At 44.3% G+C, this 18,804-nt stretch overlaps 1 protein-coding gene across 6 annotated transcripts in view; it reads right to left on the bottom strand.

The window, feature by feature from the left end:
- The window catches only part of PLEKHM3 (pleckstrin homology domain containing M3), a 95,886-nt gene that overhangs the window by 53,390 nt on the left and 23,692 nt on the right, over positions 1-18,804 (bottom strand). For all 6 annotated transcript variants that reach the window (XM_075511420.1, XM_075511421.1, XM_075511419.1 and 3 more), the window contains 2 exons: positions 17,512-18,447; positions 1,377-1,522 (listed from right to left, as the gene is read on the bottom strand). In XM_075511420.1, the coding sequence (XP_075367535.1) occupies positions 1,377-1,522; positions 17,512-18,447 (1,082 nt within the window). The remainder of the gene's footprint in view (positions 1-1,376; positions 1,523-17,511; positions 18,448-18,804) is intronic.

Here is an 18,804-nt window from a genome sequence, read left to right as displayed (position 1 = left end):
ACTGGTAACTTCTCACTATTATAGTGCGATGACAGTAGATTAAGTTTTCAACAAATGCTTAAACTTAAAAGTCCCGTTTCCTTTTGTGCCTCAACTGCCTATACCAAGACCACAGGAAACAGAGCATAGAGCATAGTTTTTACCCTGCAGGTTTAGAAAACAAAACAGTTTATTTTCTTGGCAGTATTACTGACAGCTTGATATGAGGTCTTTGTCTTACCATCCACTTGCCCCAGATCAGGGCTACCTATACTACCGTGGGCTAGCAAGTTTAGTTCTTGGTAAAAGCATCCAAAAAAGAACTCTTAAATATTTATTCCTGGCTTCTAGGAAAGGGAGGGGGTTTTGTCTCCACACGTAGGAACTCTGTAACTCTAAAGAATCTTGCATTTCATGGCGCAAGACTATAATTTTCCTGATGGCAGGCTCTGGCTATCTTTTAATAATATCCCCGTCTGACAAATTTTCTTCTTCAAGAGAGCTGCTTTTCCTCTAATAGGGCATTTACCGGTTATTTTTTCCTTTTCAAATAGCCCATAATAATAATATTCGCAGACACAAAACATCAAACAGCCTCTCCTAACAGTGGCTTCTAGGTCTGAAGCTCTAACATGGTCTGGATTCCTTATGAGTTTGTTATTGTTTCAGCATATGCTCCCCGAGATGGCAAAACAGCACTGCTACCATGTTTGCTGGCATAATGCTTTGAGGCATGTAATCAGTTGCCCCTATCTAGCAACCAGCCACTGGGACAGCAGCAAATAGCAGGTTACTTAAGTTTTAGAAAAGCTGGTTGTGTGGCAAGTGAACAACTGTAGAATTTTCTCTTTATGTTACTTTTGGCTGCCTGGTCCAAACAAGTGCTGTAACAATGTCCTTCTAGTGTCCTTGAAATGTTTGTGCCAAGAGACAGGACATACTGGGCCTTGCAAACACCACATTTGGGTATGCCAGTTTCCTGTGGGCATTTCCACAATTAAGCATCAATCACCAAGCAGTGCCAATCCATAGTCAGGTGCTCATGAAACAGGTACTCCTCAAGGGCCCCATAACTGCAAAGATTAGGGCTAAAAGAGATGTTTCAGTGTTCTGTCCCTTCCTGTCTCTTGAGCAACCAGATAAGCAATGATGGAAAAGATACCACCAAGAAAGAGCAGCATGGTTGCTCCTGTGGCGGAACGCCTTAGGCTTGGCTAAGGAAATTTTGATGAAAACATCTGTCCTGTTGAGAGAGCAGGGCTCATTCTAGCAAGAGGAACAAAGATGATAGTATTAGCAGTCAATGTCTGTCACCTTCAGCCTATTGCAATACCTGTGTTTCTATCTAAAGAGCAATTCAGTTCACTTGCTAGCAAACCAACCTGCAGGGAGATTACCTTGTATTTGGAAGTGTCCCAGTTATGAACCAGCCGTGCAGGGATGAGGAAGCTGTCATCCACGTGGCAGGTGCTGCAGTAATACCATCCACTGTAGCTGCACACCTTGGCTTTCCCATTGGACAAGCCTATGGAGCGTTGACAGCCTGGAGAAGAGAGGGGGGGAAAAGTCTGGGTTTGTACACCATGCCAGAGGTCCACACTCAGGATCCAGTAAGAAAAGTAATTATTCCCCCATGTGAGACCCTTTTTAAATTTTATTTATTTATTTTACCAATGAGTAATTTCTTATTCCCTAAAAATAGAGGAATAAATATTAGTATGCTTGGACTAGCGCTGAACAAGCATACGCTAACTTGGGCATCTCTAACAAAGAGTTCAGAGACCAGTCAAAGGATACTTAGCAATTCTCAAGAAACAAAGGCAGAAGACCAGCTTTGAGACACTGGGCATTTAAAAGCCACGGCCATCTGAAAGCCATAACCTGAAGCCTAGACGGAAGACACCAGACCACAGAAGTACTGTGCGCTCGCTCCAGACAGCTCCCATTTTCCCCACAACAGAATGGGCCAGCACTGGCTGCCTGGAGGAGCTCAAGCCAGCTCCTGCTGACAGCCAGAAGGGATGCTGACTTGGCAGGTAGGATTTGGCCACAGAATTAGCACAGCCAAGGCAAACCACAGTCATACCATGAACAGTAACTGTGAGCAGCAGTCACGTTGAGAATGAGTAGTCCTTGACTAGCAGTAGTGACACAGTTCAGGTTCCTGCACGGTTTTTTTTTCCTTATGATTGGATTATCCTATGTCTTACAAGGTCTGAGGTCTGCCTGATACTTTTTTCACAGCTGGATCCCTTGCCTCTTCCCATGCCCTCTTGTGTGGAGTCCATGGGCAAAACAATGTAGTCAAAAGCTGCTGCTTTAGTTGGAAAGAACTAATGCAGAGCTCTCCTTCACCTGACCACCTGTTTTCACAAAACACATAGAAACTCAGTGTATTTGACACCTCTGTCTTTCTCTCAACTGTGGCTAAAATGAACCAACAGGTTCAAATAATATTAGAGTGGAGGGTTGAAGACAGACAGCACAGTCACATTAAACAACCTGCTCAGGAAGCGAGGCTAAAAATGTTTGGATAAGATATAATGAGATGTCTGTGGTTGTTATTAACACCTCTTTGACACAGCACACATGACAGTATTTCTGCTTTTCCTTTAAATGCTAGTGTCCCTGTATGACATTTACAGCTACAAACCCAATTAGTACCAGAGCCCCACTCCGGCACGTGCTGTATGCTCAGACGGTCTCTGCTGGAGCTGGTTAGTAATGCTGACTGGCAGAATCCTTGTACTTCACTTTTACGGTAAAAGTATTGGTTAAACAGAGTTTTTTTACAAAGAAGTCAACTGACTGACTGCTTTTGTCAGTATAACTGATTTTGTTTAGTGTAATTATGTAACTTCTCCCACTGAAGGCATCTTTTTTCCCCAGTAGAAGTTATCCTGATTTGCAGAGGGATTGCAGCTCAACTACTCTAGGCATAAATTGAACTCCTCCTTCTCCCTATTAGCTGATGCTACCATGTCCCCTCTGCTCTAATCAAGACAATTAGAATAACCCGACCAACACAATTAGTTCACTTCCTCCTCTTCCACACTCCAGAGCCATTTGGCCATTGACTCTCTATCAAGTGATGACAGTGTGGGACACTATCAAGTGAATCAGTGTGGGACATGTCCTGTCTCTATCTCTCTCTCCCCCTTCCCTTTTTTTTTTTTGAAGAGAGGATATGCAGTTGCTTGAAAAAGGCAAATATATGAACAGGTCAGTTGATGAAAGAGATACTTATGTTAATGTCTCCTCTTTTACCATTCATAAGATCAGAGCATAAGTATAAACATATATCTCAGGTGGTATAACTCAACATACATAATGCAAAAATGTGATCTCATCTTAGCTAATAATCAAACAGAAAACCCAAACATTATGACTGTAAACTATTATTATTGTAGAAATAATTTTTGTATGGTAAATATTAGCAGAACTTTTTGCAAAGCAGTATTTTAAGGGCAGAAAGAATGCAGGTATGCCTTTCGTAAGGGTAAAGTCAATTCAAGTAATTCAGCAGCGTGCTACAAAAAAAGATGACCTATGACTGTGGCTTGGGATCAGACCTTAGGAGCCAACAACTTCATATTTCCCTCAGTGCAAAGCACATATTTTCCCATCTTTCCTTTCCTGTTCTTTTCTTTTTTAAAAAAAGCAGTTTCCTGACTAGTCAGTTAAAAGTTTCCACGCAGTCCTGCTCCACTATGCTGTTATGGATGAAGTCAGCAGGCATGCCTGGTAGTAAGCGCAGTATCAGTGCTCTGTAGTACATATAGAACTATTCTTTCAATTTTTAAAATGCATTCATACATAAAGGTGAAGGTTTTGAACAGCTGCCAAGACATGAAATACCAGTCCTGTTTGTCTGACATGACATTCATCTGACTAGTAGCCCTGGAAGATGCCTGCAGAAGGTACTCACACTGTTGCTATGGAGCCCATGTTTTTAAAAGCACAACAGAGGTAAATCTTGCTCCTCTGTAAAGGAAACAGAGAAGTATGCCCACTCCTCTCCTCATGGAGCAAGATGAAGGAATCTAAGAAAGAGAACATTCCCCTTTCCCAAGCTAAATGGGAACAAGCCCTCAGAGAGGATGTCTGTGTTAGCAATACCTCAGTACAGCACGTTCTTCTGTGCCAGCCTTGCTAAAAGAAGTGAAGGGTCTGAATCTTTATCCTCACTAGTTGCCTCTGAATTTCGTATCACTGAAAAGCGCTGAAGCATCTGCCTTCACACCTCAACTGGCTCCAACTTTAGCATTCATTACATACAGCCATCACCTCACATTGGGTGAAACAGAGACTGCTAAATGACATGCAGTATTTTCTAGCTCAATGTGTCTGGAGCAGCCGATGAAGTACTAGTGGTAAAGCTGTGTCTGAATGAGACTGAACTCTCCTAACTCAATGCCGTTGAAACCTTTATAAACATTCCCCACTAGCCAACACTTACTCTTCTGGGGGATGAGGATGGGGATGGGACTGGACACACTGATTTCATCTAACTGCCGCTGTGCACTCCCTGCCACTCCACGAGCTGCTAGTTTGTCTTAGTGCCCTAGCTCCTATCTGTTAGACTGAAGGCAAGAATAAGCTAAACTCCAATTTGAATTGCCATCATCCTAAACTAAAACGTTTGCAGTTGAGAAGTCACCATTTTAAGGCCTAATTTCAACCTCCTAGAGTCAGAAACTTATTCCAGTCCATGGAGACTTTCCTCAGGAGAGGAATGACAAAGCACAGAAGTGCTGGGGGAGCTTCCCTCCTCCTCCCTATGTCCAGTCCATAAGAACTGAAGGTCTCCAGGGTGAGGAGGGTCTCAGCAAGCAATCCTGGATGCCCTTCCCTTCAGGAAGGGTGTTTTCTATAAAGAGGAGAAAGTAGAAGAAGTTCCTACCCAAGCAGCACACATTGCTTTCTCCCTTATTCCAGCCCTTCTCTGAGCTCACGTTTGTTTCCTTGTTCCTCAGAAACACGTTTTTACACAGAGTGTTTCCCACTCCTCTTCATATCCTCAAGTAAATCATATTCTGCAAAGCTACATAACAGTTGTAAGGTTGAGGTATTTCAGATGAGAATGTGGCACTGCCACCTACCTTACATTCTCCCTTACCTTACAAGCTTTGCTGTTTGAAAATCACTATCCTTTCCATTCCTATCTGTTGTGATTCATAATGATGGCTATTTCTACAATCCTTTCAAATCAAGTTATCAAAGCACTGATTTTCTTTGATGTTATGCAGTTCAAAGTGATGTAGTGTGACAAACATATTTCTGTGGCATAGACGACTTATGCTACTTTGTTTTTTTAAGATGGAAAAAAATAGAGCAAGAGTGAGAGAGAAAGAAGAAGAAGAAGCAATAGCTTGTGACTTAATGCCCTTGGAAATCCTGCACCTGGACATTCAGGTACATAAACTTGCCATCATGTTTACCAGAAGCAAAGGTAGTACTGATTCCTGGCTGTAAACTCTTGAGCACCCTTCCCAGCAAAACAGTCAGATGTAGCTGACCGCCTCAGAGATCGATAACACAACTCAAAAAATAGTCTAGGGTGAGGGAAGGGACCATTTCACGTTTGCAGAGAAAACACTTACTTGCCTATAGCTAGAGAAAGCACCTTCCACAGGACAGGGGAAAAAAGCAGCACAACTTTCACCAAGCCTCTCTCACCTATTCCTAACACTCACACAGAATATTATCCATATAACATCTGTACAAAGGTCTGGCAAACCCTGAGCCTACAGCAAGGAGAATACTGAGATATTTACTATTACCCCAAATCATCCCTACCTAAAGGATGTTATAGAGCAAGCTACAGAGGGAGGAAGTGTAGCTGTAGGTATACTGTTAGCAAAGTGAGGGAAGGAATAATCCCAAACCTTTCATCACAGAAAATATAACAAAACAGCCTTGGAATCAAGCAAAGAAAAGAGGGGTTAGAAAAAATAGCAGCAAGAAAGTGCTGCTGGGCACAGATGAACCTCTCTCAACAGCATGTCTGTGAGCAGAGCAGGAGTATCAACAGGCTCATCTCCAAGTGCTAAAACCTTGTGAGGAAAGAAGTACAGGAAGATGAGGTTAAAAAGTTATAACAAAGTCTCTCTCCCTGACTTAAGGTGGTGGTGAGGACAGTATGGAGGAAGAATCCAAGACACTTGAATGTAATTCCTCTTCTGCCAAGTATGGAAAACACCACTTCTACCACTTTCAGGGTGTTGCATACTCTTACGGTCAAGAAGACGCACACAACTATTCTTTTTATCCAGATATCTTTTTCATTAATCTTTTAGCAAAAAAAGATTGGAGTAGCTCCACAGTGAAACAGAGAAAGTGGAAGACCAAACTAGAATTAAGTACACAACTGTTTTCCTTATTCAATAAAGCTCCTTGCTCAGTATCAGGAAAAAGCAACTCCCTCATGATTGTGTACCATAATTAAATCTGTGACAGATTAGCTTAGAAGCTAATTCATTTAGAAACAGCATACAATATGAAGAAAAGAAAATGACCCACAGACTTCAAAAGGCTTTCAGCTTGATAAAGCCATAAAACAGACTAAGAAGAAGGAGCACAGCAACAAATTTTCAGAGTGTTAGATCAGACATACAACATTGCTCTAGCTGCTCAGCACAAACAGAAAGAGAAGGTGAGAATTACTTCTGTTGCTGGCCTTGTGCTTGTGTGCATCTATTCCAATTCACTCCACCACGGGAAACTCACGAGGAAGACACACTAACAATCCAGCTCAGTTCTCCCTCATGCCTACCCAGGTTTGAATTTGCATTACACTTTGTCGTTTTCCCAGCATTATTTTTTTTCCAAAGCAATTATCTTTCTAAAGAAATAATCAAAACTCATAAACCTCCAAGCAAAGTCTGACACTTTACTCACCTTGCCTACCTTTTTGTGAGCTTCTTATGGGCTTAAAAAAAACCCACCAACAAAACCTTAACAGATTAAAGGTAGAAAATTTTCCCTGTTGAAGCCATGTGGGTTTGACCCTATCCAGTTATAACTAACTAAGCAACATATAAATTCCACATTATTTATCTCAGCAATGTACAAATCCCACTTTAATTATAATCTAGATCAGCTTCTCCAGAAATAAGGAAGGGTTCACTAGTCCCCAACTCCCAGACTCAATTTTCTTTAAATAAACTCCAAACGATGGACCAACCGTTCTGAGTTAATGGAAACCTTGACTATTAGCTGGAGCTCAGGACTAAGCCCTAAATTAACAGCCTTCCCATCTTTGTTAGTGCCATTTGAAGATATAATGCATAGCCCTGTCTTTCCTGTCTCGCACAATCGAGCTCAGCTAACTTAGCCTACCCAGTCTAGGCTTGCTGGCTACAGGCTCCAACCTGGGCTGGGGAGACAAGCCACGCCAGGGAGTGACCCATCCCATCCTACTAGTGATGTCTCACAGGCACACTGCCACAGAGCATCTCTCCAAGGCAGATGAGATGAATCATGCTCTAGGCACCTGTGCTTTCTTCCAATCAGCGAAGATTGGATTAGCGTAGACATCCAATATTTAAACTGCTAGGGGTAGGTGAAGTAAACAACACCCTTTATGTCAGTCATGCTGAACACGCAGAGCTGTGACCCTCTCCAAGAAGATGAACAATGAAGGAAAAAAAAAAAAATCACTGGTAGAAACAAGCCAGGTGATTGCACATATACGTGCATACACAACATTCTGCATGTTTGTATTACACTTACCCTTTGTAGAAGATAGCATACAAGCATGCTGCAGGTTACACAGCTAAATTCTGCCTTCCCAATAAAGCTAATAGTAGCTAAGCCTGCAAATGTAACACTGAAAAAACATAAATGTCAAAGTGTAACCTCACACTTTGCATATATAAGTCAAGAAAAAATTTTATCAATAAATCAGGACCAAAAAATACCAGCTGTGTGTCAAATAGCTGCAACAAAACTACCCCTTTGGAAACTAGCTTTTTATTTGCTTGGATTTCCCCACTTGAATTTCACCAGAATATAAGTTCTTTTACCTTTAGTGTCAAATGCTGAGAAGGGCTGACATGCCATTCTTCCCAGAGAACTTGCTTGGAGGGAATTACAAACAGCTATGAAGACATGCTTCACACAGTTATAGTTCGTGAATCCTTTAACGCATGGCCAGTTTGCATTCTCCTAGTGCGTCCTTTCAACTCCTTTCTCCCCATTCCCAGGACAACAGGGTTGAGGAGGAATACCATACACCTCAAGCTAATTTGCTATTCTTTCCCCCATGCTCTTATAGGATTATCCTCTGCAATATGTGGCGCTTTGCTGAGACTCTGAAGTGCTGCCTGACAGAAGGGAATGGGAGCTCCCGTGGAATGACTTATTGGCAGGATTCAGTAATTCACCAGCTCTTTAGTCAGGCATGGGAACTGAACACACTCTCTGGGGCAGCTCTTGAAGTCTGCCAGCTAGGAGTAAGTAGATAATATGAGCATAATTAATAATAGTATTCCCATTCCTACAGTTGATTACACTCATGCTTGGTTTTATATACTGAGAAGGTAAACAAGAGAACAGAGCAAAGAGCAGGACGGCCGTTTGTGTGATCAGAGCAAATGCTGGTGCCAGCCTCCTCAGCTGTGGCCAGGTCATTTAGCAAAAAGAGTCTCTACTTAACTCAGTTTTCATTTCTGCTCCACAGTTAGTTTGAAGACCACTTACCCCTGCACCACTCACTCATTTACTTACACTGAAAGCTACCTAGTTTGCTAAGTTTCATTTATGTGATACAGCAGCTACTAACACACCTACAAATAATCAGCTCTGTTTCTGTTTGAATACACAGCTGGTTTTGTTTCTCCTTTTAACATGACAAAAAACTGTGCAGTAAGTGTGGTTATATATTTTCTGCCAATGCTATTTGGCTGAATTTCTTCTTGGTCGCACATCACTACCTTGGGCAGATGCTCTATTCAGATTTACACAGCACAGCTATGTATCAGAGTCTATTGACGCTGCAGAAGGCCAGACTCAGAACCTGAAACCTTCCCACCAGTTGGCCTGTGGTTTGCTCTGTAACTTCTTTTACATTCCACCTGATCTGATCCACATGTAATAGTTTTGCCAATAATAAATACACTGTTTTGACATGTGACAGAAGCAGGGGGAGCCCTGGCAACACGCACACAAATGCCCTAGTTTTGCGGTAGTGGACCTAAAGCAGACGTTTTCCTCTGTATTTGTCCCTCAAGGCTGCACACCTGCGTGGACACTCTGACGCCAAGCAAGCACACACTGCACATCGCAGTTTTTTTTCCAGAGCAGCATTAAGAGGGGCTCCCTGTGATGCCGGCTTCTGTGAAACCTCTAAGATTCCCACATCTTTGCCACCTATTCTCCTCTGTCAAGTTTTGTTAAAACAGTCAAGTAGATTCAAATCTTATGGGGCAGGGGTAAAAGTGTGAGCAAACAGCATTATAACATAAGCTTTGTTTTCTTAGGAAGCTAAATTAACAGTCATGTCCCAATCCACAGAATCACAGAATCACAGAATCATATAGGTTGGAAAAGACCTTTAAGATCATCGAGTCCAACCATAAACCTAACACTGCCAAAACCACCACTACACCATGTCCCTAAGCACCTCATCCAAACGTCCTTTAAATACCTCCAGGGATGGCGACTCAACCACTTCCCTGGGCAGCCTCTTCCAATGCTTGATAACCCTCTCGGTGAAGAAAAATTTCCTAATATCCAGTCTAAACCTCCCCTGGCGCAACTTGAGGCCATTTCCTCTTGTCCTATCACTTGTTACCTGGGAGAAGAGACCGACCCCCACCTCTCTACAACCTCCTTTCAGGTAGTTGAAGAGAGCGATAAGGTCTCCCCTCAGCCTCCTTTTCTCCAGGCTAAACAACCCCAGCTCCCTCAGCCGCTCCTCATAAGCCTTCTGCTCCAGACCCTTCACCAGCTTCGTTGCCCTTCTCTGGACCCGCTCCAGCACCTCAATATCCCCCTTGTAGTGAGGGGCCCAAAACTGAACACAGTATTCGAGGTGCGGCCTCACCAGTGCCGAGTACAGGGGCACAATCACTTCCCTAGTCCTGCTGGCCACGCTATTTCTGATACAAGCCAGGATGCCATTGGCTTTCTTGGCCGCCTGGGCACACTGCTGGCTCATATGCAGCCGGCTGTCAACAAACACCCCCAGGTCCTTCTCTGCCAGGCAGCTTTCCAGCCACTCTTCCCCAAGCCTGTAGCATTGCATGGGGTTGCTGTGGCCCAAGTGCAGGACCTTGCACTTGGCCTTGTTAAACCTCATACAGTTGACCTCAGCCCATCGATCCAGCCTGTCCAGGTCCCTCTGCAGAGCCTGCCTACCCTCAAGCAGATCAACACTCCTGCACAACTTGGTGTCGTCTGCAAACTTACTGAGAGTACACTCGATCCCTTCGTCCAGATCATTGATAAAGATGTTAAACAGAACTGGCCCCAACACAGAGCCCTGGGGAACACCGCTTGTGACCGGCCGCCAACTGGAGTAAACTCCATTCACCACCACTCTTTGGGCCCGGCCATCCAGCCAGTTCTTTACCCAGCGAAGAGGACACCCGTCCAAGCCATGAGCAGCCAGTTTCTCCAGGAGAATGCTGTGGGAGACCGTGTCAAAGGCTTTACTGAAGTCTAGATAGACAACATCCACAGCCTTTCCCTCATCCACTAGGCGGGTCACCTTGTCATAGAAGGAGATCAGGTTGGTCAAGCAGGACCTGCCTTTCCTGAACCCATGCTGGCTGGGCTTGATCCCTTGGTTATTCTCTACATGCCGTGTGATAGCACTCAGGATGATCTGCTCTGATCCAGTTCAGGGGCCTGGTATAAACTGCAACTGCAAAAAAAAAAGTATTGTGCAGATATAGCCTGCCTGTGCCTTTTTGTGAAGGCAAGGCCTTTGTTAGCAAAAGCTGGCTTGACTGATTTAAAAGATGCTAGCCCAACAAATAAAGCTGTCTCTTGTAACACATTTTATGGGGTTCTCCAGAGAAGAATTGGGGGGGTGTGTGTCTTGCAGCTTTTGGGTCTGAAAACACTTCCTTTTGTCCAGATGTAGCTTCTTCCATCCCAACAAAGGTAAGACTTGGACATTTAGACTCTCTGTTTTTGGCATTCTCTTCTTTGAACTTTATGCCAAAAGATTCAAGACTGGCTCCACACAATAAACGGACAAAAAAACCCCAAAAAACCCCAAGCAACCAAGAGTTCTTTGCAGGCAGTGGAACTAAGACCTAGCACCCACAAGCCAGGAAGAAACAAGGCATAGCCAAGGACAACACAGAGCCTACACTGAGAGTAGATGCTTGCTCACACACAGCAGAACTGAGGTCATAACAGTAAAAGAAATAAGCACAAATATTTTATTTGTGATGGAAAAAAAAGAACATACTGAAAACCTGCAGAGTTGTTCACAGGGGCAGATTAGAGTGACAGGGTCACCTATCCCCATACAGGCAGCACAGGCACCCTTTAAACCTGCTAGGAGGAATATGTAGATCTATCAGCCAAGCCATTTGTATCAGCTGTTCTGCTTGCAGGGCTGAGGCAAAGAAGTCAGTAAAACACCAGCTGAGGGTTGCAGAGTGTACATCAGGGTGCAGGACAGGCACTGAACTGGCTAAGTACTCAGCTAAACTGCCCTTCTGGGCAGCAGCAGGCCAGCTCCAAACCAAATCCTATGAAGGGAAGAATCCCACTCTGCAAACATGCCAGCCAGATCCCAGGAAGGTGAAGGACCTAACTTCTACCAGCTTAGACAAAGCTAATAGTTTTCACTGCCATTTCTCCTAGTCAAGCTATCTTAAAACTGGATTGAAGAGCTCACTCACCTTACTGCTGAAGATTAAATGGCTTCTCTGATCATAATTGATCACTGATAACAGGCTTAATCAACTCAAGCAAGTAAGACAGATACCATGCGGTATCTTCTGATCTTTCCCCAAACAAGAGCTTTGTCACACGGCAAAGCATTGTGGGCCAGCAACCTTGTGTTTTGAAACACGTAGGTCCACTGTAAACTAAGTACTCCTTGCTACAGAAATCAAGTTACCCTTGTCTGGAAACCTTCCCCCCACTCCTTCCAATGAGTCAGTGGCCTTGTTTAGACATGGTGTATCTTCCAAATACTAATTTAGCCATGGACAATGGTTTTTTGCTCAGCTGCTTTTGGCTAACAAAGAATAAGAGTTTAGAAATAGCACTGTTAGCAGTGGAAGTTTTACTTTTGAATCAACAGAAACAGGGCCTGAAAGTCACATACAAGACTGGAAGACTGTGGTCTAAAGTGAAGATACTTAAACAGTAAAACCTTTACAGTGCAAAACACATTCTCAGGAGATTTTACAGTCTCAAATACAGGGAAGGCAAAAAGCTGCTGAAGTCTTGGAACAAAGAGATCAATTGAAAGGAAACCAAGCACAAAATATATACAGCACTTAGAAAGCACAATCCTAAAAGCCCTGGACAGGTGAGAACAATTGTTATTTGGGACTAAAAATGTGACAAGAGTGCTGACAACTTTCCAAAGGACCTTCTGGTATCTTATTATTGTGCTACGTTTGCTAGGATTTGTCCCCTAGTATTTTTATTTCAGTGACATGCTAGAAATAGGTGCTGGGTGTGATGACAGCTCACAAAGTATTTGCTAAATTCAAGGAAGGAGCACCCATGCTTTTCAACTATCTGGATTTGAGAAGTTTCAACTATATGGCTTTTTGAGAAGCTGAACAAAGTCAACATTGCACCTGGCTAATTCTTTTTTCCTTTTTTTTTTAAATCACACTTGCTGGCTTGCAAGCTTTTAGGAAAATACTTTCTTTTCACTGAGGGGGAAAAAAAAGGGAACTTTACTTTTAGGGCAGTAGGGGCTGATTTCAGACCAGTGGGGTGAGCTAGAGCAGAGGCTGCACGAGCTGGGCATGTTGCACTGGCCTGTCCCCCATCTACACTCATGATCACAGCACTAGAGGCAGAATGACTCCTTGAAAGCCAACAGCTTTCCACCTGCTGCTCAATTTGACAGGGCTGCAAGCTCAGGAAATAGCCCATTTACTAACCTTGGCTTCTCTGCACCTAGTGTTCAGCTCAGCCAGCCAAGTCAGTAGAGCCCTAATGCAGTATTTATCCTTTTGGCAAGTGAGGAGACATGGAGAAAGCAGGGAGGCAAAGACAGAAGGCACCCCAGAAGAGGAGCAAGGAAAGCCACACAGACAAACAAAAGGGTGTAGAGCACATTTTGCAGAAGGCAGAAACTCCCACATCCATTAGGACTTGCTGTCTAAGCAACAAGAGCTCCTGGCAGACACAACTGACTTCACTGAAAAAATGTTTGTTTTAATAAAGGATAGGGAGAAAAAAAAATAAAAGGTGAAAAGGAAAAGAGACATCAAAAGAACAGGAGCTATGCAAAAACAGGAGGCAAGGGCAGAGGCCGTTTGTCTTCCCCATCTATGGAAACGTGAAGGCACATGCCAAGGGAATAGCAATAGTGAAGGGCAGCTGGGGACATTTGCTCCTTACGGACCCCCAGGAGAGTTCCTCCAGAAGAAACACCTGCCTTTCCCCAAGAGCTCATGGACAGCCCAACAGGGAGACACGACAGCCACCGGAGTACCTACGACCAGCTACCGCTGTCTGCAAGATGCTGCACTTGCCAAACACATGTTTTGATGGAAGTCACCTCATCCCAAATTTGTAACATGAACAGTTTGGGGATTTCTCTTGAATCCAGGTGAAATAAATACATAAAAAATAGTAACACACACCCCCTCAACAGATCATCCTAACACGATGCATGCCTCTTATTTCCTACATACTAAAGAACAAATCATAAAACCTGATATTTACCAGCTTGTAGGTCCCTACAAAGTCTCACCTGAGCAGATTGATGTTCACAAATGCCACCTTTGCTCAGAGCCCCAAACGCTTCCCATGGGAACATTGCTGTACCCCAGCAACAGGGCAAGATCATGCCAGTAGTTATATGAACATGCAAAGGACAGAGGAGTGCCATTCCATTGCCAGCAGTTTCTAGTTAATCCCATGTTCCAAAATGTCTTTATTTTCCAAGGCAAAAATAGAAATAATGGCAGCAAAGGTAAAAGGGTTTATAAAAACATGCCTCTCCACTGTTAATCAATGGCCTATTAGTTCATCTTTGGAAATGATGAGAAATAATGTCCTGCTTTCCACAGTAAGACAAAGAGTTAGAAATGTGCGGAAAAGCATTGTATCTGCTGATCAAGCAAAAGAAAACTTTTTTCAAGCTGCCCTTCCGACTCCAGTGTATCAACAGTTTGTCCCCCCTGCCCCATGACTACATCTGACACCACTGCCCTGGCTTATATCACAAGTTGAAAAGTGCTAGTCAGGCTCCAAGATAAACTTGTCAATAGTGAAGCGCAGACATTCGCATTCTTCCCTACCTGCTTGTAAGTGTCAGCTGTTTGGGAGCAGTCCCTTGAAAAGCTTTTACTGAGGGACATGCAGGGGGAGGAAAGGGGGATGCAGAGGGCATTTCAAACAGAAAAAAATCGGGGAGGGGAACCCCACAAAGACTGCAAAGAGAAAGAAGAAAACAAAACAAAACAAAAAAAAACCCCAAAACCTGTCCCCATCAGGTCCTCCCAACAACCTTCTTTATCAGGGGTTCATTGTCAATCAATTAGGCAAGGCAGCAGGGGTCTGTAGGAAGGGGGGTAGCTCGAGAGACAATGGTCTGCCCTGTTGTATTACTATTTAATCACTTTTCCTAAATAAATAAAGCAGCCCTGAGGTGCTGTCATGTCAAGGGAATTTATAACAAAAAACCCTTTCCTTTTTCATTGGTCATTACTTTTCCTTCACTCCCACCCCTGCAGGACTAGAGAGGGTTATTACTGTAGCCTTAAGTTCCATCTTTGTGTTGCTTGCTTTTGATTCCCACTCGGACCTTGCCACTTTCTGGCACTAATTTGTCAGGCCGAACAAAGGAGGGATTTGTACCTCCTGTAAGGTCTCAATTAGGAAAGGCTTCTGCTGTATTACATGCCATTGGGACAGGACACAAAGACGGTAATTACAGGAATTTGCACTAAATGGCTGAAGAATTCACAGCAAAACTTTTCTTCCTCCCCCCTCCTCATCCTTTTCCAAGCTTACCCCTCCCAGCAGCCCTGGGGAAAACCGCTCTCAATGCCTGCAAGCTGTAATTACCGTCAGCAGGCCCCTTAGGTTAAACAGCAGCCCGCTCCGGGGAACAGCGCAAACTGCCTGCAGGCAGCAAGGTACAAGGAGAGAGTCTCAGCTTGCCGGTGTGCCTCCAGAGTCTCCTCAGCACAAACCTTTCTGAGCCAGACAAGTTTCCCCAGTTTCTCCCAGTTATAATTACAATTATTCATTTCTTTGCACCGTGGTAACAGCTAGAAGTTCCAGCTGACTCCCAAAGACGTGCTCTAAGGGTCTCAGGCAGACGGCAAAGGGTCTGCTCCTACACTAAGTGCTGTGCATCCCCACCCTTAGGTACAGGGAATCCCAGTGGCCAGCTTCTCACAGACTCTCCACAACTCACACTTCTCTGCACAAGAGTGTTTGTTCAGTTTTGCAGACTAAAAGGAGACCACAGGAGCACTGGGAATGCCTCGTGTATCAGGAAAAGACTCCACGCAACCCTGACACGGTGAGAGCACCTTATTTCTGTGGGGGAATACATGAGTGAGTGCAGACGAATTGTGCCATGTTTGGGAGAGGAAATCCACCCTTTCCCACAGAAAAGTCTGCTCCCATACTTCATAATGCAAGACTAAAACCTATTTCACATTGGAGACATGCCCTTTGTTGCCATCCCAGGGCCTGATCCTATTTTTGAGGAGGTCATTGGAAATGTTCACTTGAAACTCCTGGACCTCAGTCAGAGGATGAAGCAAAATTACAAAATTTTCCCCTAGAGCTTTGAATTAAAAGAAATGAGGAGAAAGGAATAAAGTTTTAATGTCATCTGGGACATTATCTTAAAACGAGGCTGTTAATTCTGCTGTCTTCTTGAGTTTCACAAGGCCGGCTGCTGGGTAACACACTGGGCTGGATCCATCTTGGGAATACTTATTTGACCCATGCCCGGAGTCTCCCTGCAGTTTTCACTCTCACAACTACCCTTAAAGGTAAGACATGACCATTGTCCAATCGTGTTCAGGTAATCAGAGTTATCATAGGACCCAGGCACCTTCAGTTTTGGCAGTAATTTGGCACATAATTACTCCCAGAAAAAACTGACATGAAGTCACACAAATTGTTTGTGGCCAAGAACAGAACAGAATTCAGACAGAAGTCCCAATACTGTGACCAAATCATTAACTGCAGTGAGGCCAACCTTCGCGATGCTCCGGCTACCAGGTGGGTGCCGTGCGCTGTGGAGAGGCAAGCACGAACACCACCTGTGGGTCACTACCAGAGAGAGACAAAACCAGCTGCACCCACAGCCAGTTCTGAGGGTAATCCAGTACTTCTGGGTTCAGGTCTCCCCTGGAAGGGAGTCAGGCCAGCCAGCAGGTCCTGGGCCCGCACAGACTCCCCCAAGCCATGCGTGGCTCCAGCGCAACAGGAGACCTCCACATCAGACAGCTCCCCCACCCCAGAGCAGAGTGGGGAAGAGGCAGGACCCTCACAGCTCCCATAACAAAAGAGGAAAACCCTCCGGAAAAGCTGTTTCTGATACAGCTGGCAATTTCTAAGTGAGCATAACTAAAGCCAGCCACAGAGTACAATTTAGGCACAAAGTTCCAAACTTGCTCCACAAAGGTGCCCTCACTAAAGTAAAAGGACAACAAACTGCATTCATACAGGTCCTCTCTATTTTCACTTCATTCCCAAACTGGATAAAATCATGCTCTTGCCTAGGACTAGAGTCAGCAGTCAAATGAACTGAGGTTTACAATTAGATGCAGAGGCTTCAGGTCATGTTTTCACCCCTGCCTCAAGGGAAGAACCGAGCAGATGAGCTCATGCCTGAACCTCAGTACTAGAACACACGTCGCCAAATGACGGTGTTTCATGGACAAAGCATATATGCTTTAAGGAGTCTCCCCAGAAGGCCCAGAGCTGAAACTGAGTTCCAAAAATTACTTGGAGGAGACACAGTAAGAAAAGGAAGCAAAAGTGCTCAAAGTTGGAAAGTTGCATCATATCCAGAATTCAAATCGCTTTGATTCTGGACCACCTTCCCAGTGTCTGGAATCAAGAAAACAATTCAGTCACCCTGGAAGGCAGCCCTGGCCCACGTAGTGCTGTATGTGCAGGATCTAACATTTCAGCGCTGCTCATCAAATGCAGGTGAATCCCTGAATATCCCATAGGCTTTTCTCCACATTTTACAGAGAGCAAAGAAAGGCTAACACACCAAAGTGGCTATGGCCATAGTGAGAGGCAGGGAATGGCTGTGTGCTGCTAAAACACATACATGCTCTTCCAAATGATTTCCTGCAGAAGAGGAGTAGGTGCAGATGCTGCAGTCTGGTTGCTTACCTGCACACTTGAAGCTCTGAACTGTGAGCCCTCTCTCTAGAGACAGCGTGGTCAGGATGCTCAGGAAGCTGGTGGTCACAGATTGGCGCTTGCTCTTTCTAAGATCATTTCCAAAGACCCTATCTCCAGGTTTGTTCCTAAGCGTGACCTGCGGGTTCTGAGTTAAACTTCTAGTAGCATTGGCTGCTGCTCTCAGTGCCTCCATCCACTCCTGGGCCCTCTGACGGGTCTCTGCACGCAGGCGGAGGACATCTTGAGGAAAAATGACCTGAAAGCAAGAGTCACAGCCATCCTGAGTATCCGTCTGGACCGACAGGCACACATCGACATTGTAGCTCAGCAGAGGATCTTCATCAAGTCTACCTGGTTGGAATGCCATGAGATAAGACCTGTTCAAGACAAAAGTAAATGCCTTCCAGTTATTCTGGACAGTTAACCTATAAAGAGTCCCTGACTTGAGAATATTTTGGTACTCTTTAGTGTTTTCAGTTAAATTCATGGATAGGAAGAGCTCCATAGGCTTCTCTAACAATCCATTAGTTTGAGAAAGGTCACTGTTATTGTCAGGCTTTGGCACATTCTCCAGTTTCTCCTGCTGTCTCGTGAAAGCAGGCACAGAAGCACGCACTGCTTCCCAGAGTTTCTGTCCCCAGTCCAAAGCCTCCCATGAGGACTCTGCCTTCAGCTGTAGCTGCGAGCTGTCTGACAGGACAGCATCCACCACCTTGGTTTCAATGCAACCAGTAACAGTGACCCTTTGAAAATGCATGAGTGGATACACGGTGGGAAGAGTCTGGTTGCCACTGCTGTCCAAGCAATACAGGTACAGTTTGTATGGGGAGAGCTCAGCATAACAGGTTTGCCAGCAGCTGTCAGTGTCTCTTCTAATTTCTACGTATCCCTTCTTCAGAATATTTGGGAACGTTGGCTTGTGTTCTGGAGGAAACAAAATGAGAATGTTACCATTAATTCATTTTAAATAATAGTTTCAAATTGCTACAACATTCTGACTTATCTCTCCTACCCATACATGATATATCTGGAGGACAGGAACACAGAAATAGCCTTCAGCCAATAGGTTATAATGATCAAACACAAGCACTGACTCTACATTTGAGCCAAGGAGAATGCAGCACGTTTATACCCAGAGATACCAAAACACTTTATGAAAAGGGGACAGGGAAACAGAGGGACAGAAAACAAAGCAATTTTCCTGAGATTATCCAGGAGAATAGTGACAGAGCAACAGAACACTGCAAGTCTCCCAGAACCTAGTCCAGAAGAGTACAATAT

The sequence above is a fragment of the Mycteria americana genome, chromosome 9 (genome assembly GCF_035582795.1).
Source record: "Mycteria americana isolate JAX WOST 10 ecotype Jacksonville Zoo and Gardens chromosome 9, USCA_MyAme_1.0, whole genome shotgun sequence".
Lineage (NCBI taxonomy): Eukaryota > Metazoa > Chordata > Aves > Ciconiiformes > Ciconiidae > Mycteria > Mycteria americana.
The sequence above is the reverse complement of the archived record's forward strand: the minus strand, read 5'-3'. Positions and strand labels throughout refer to the sequence as shown.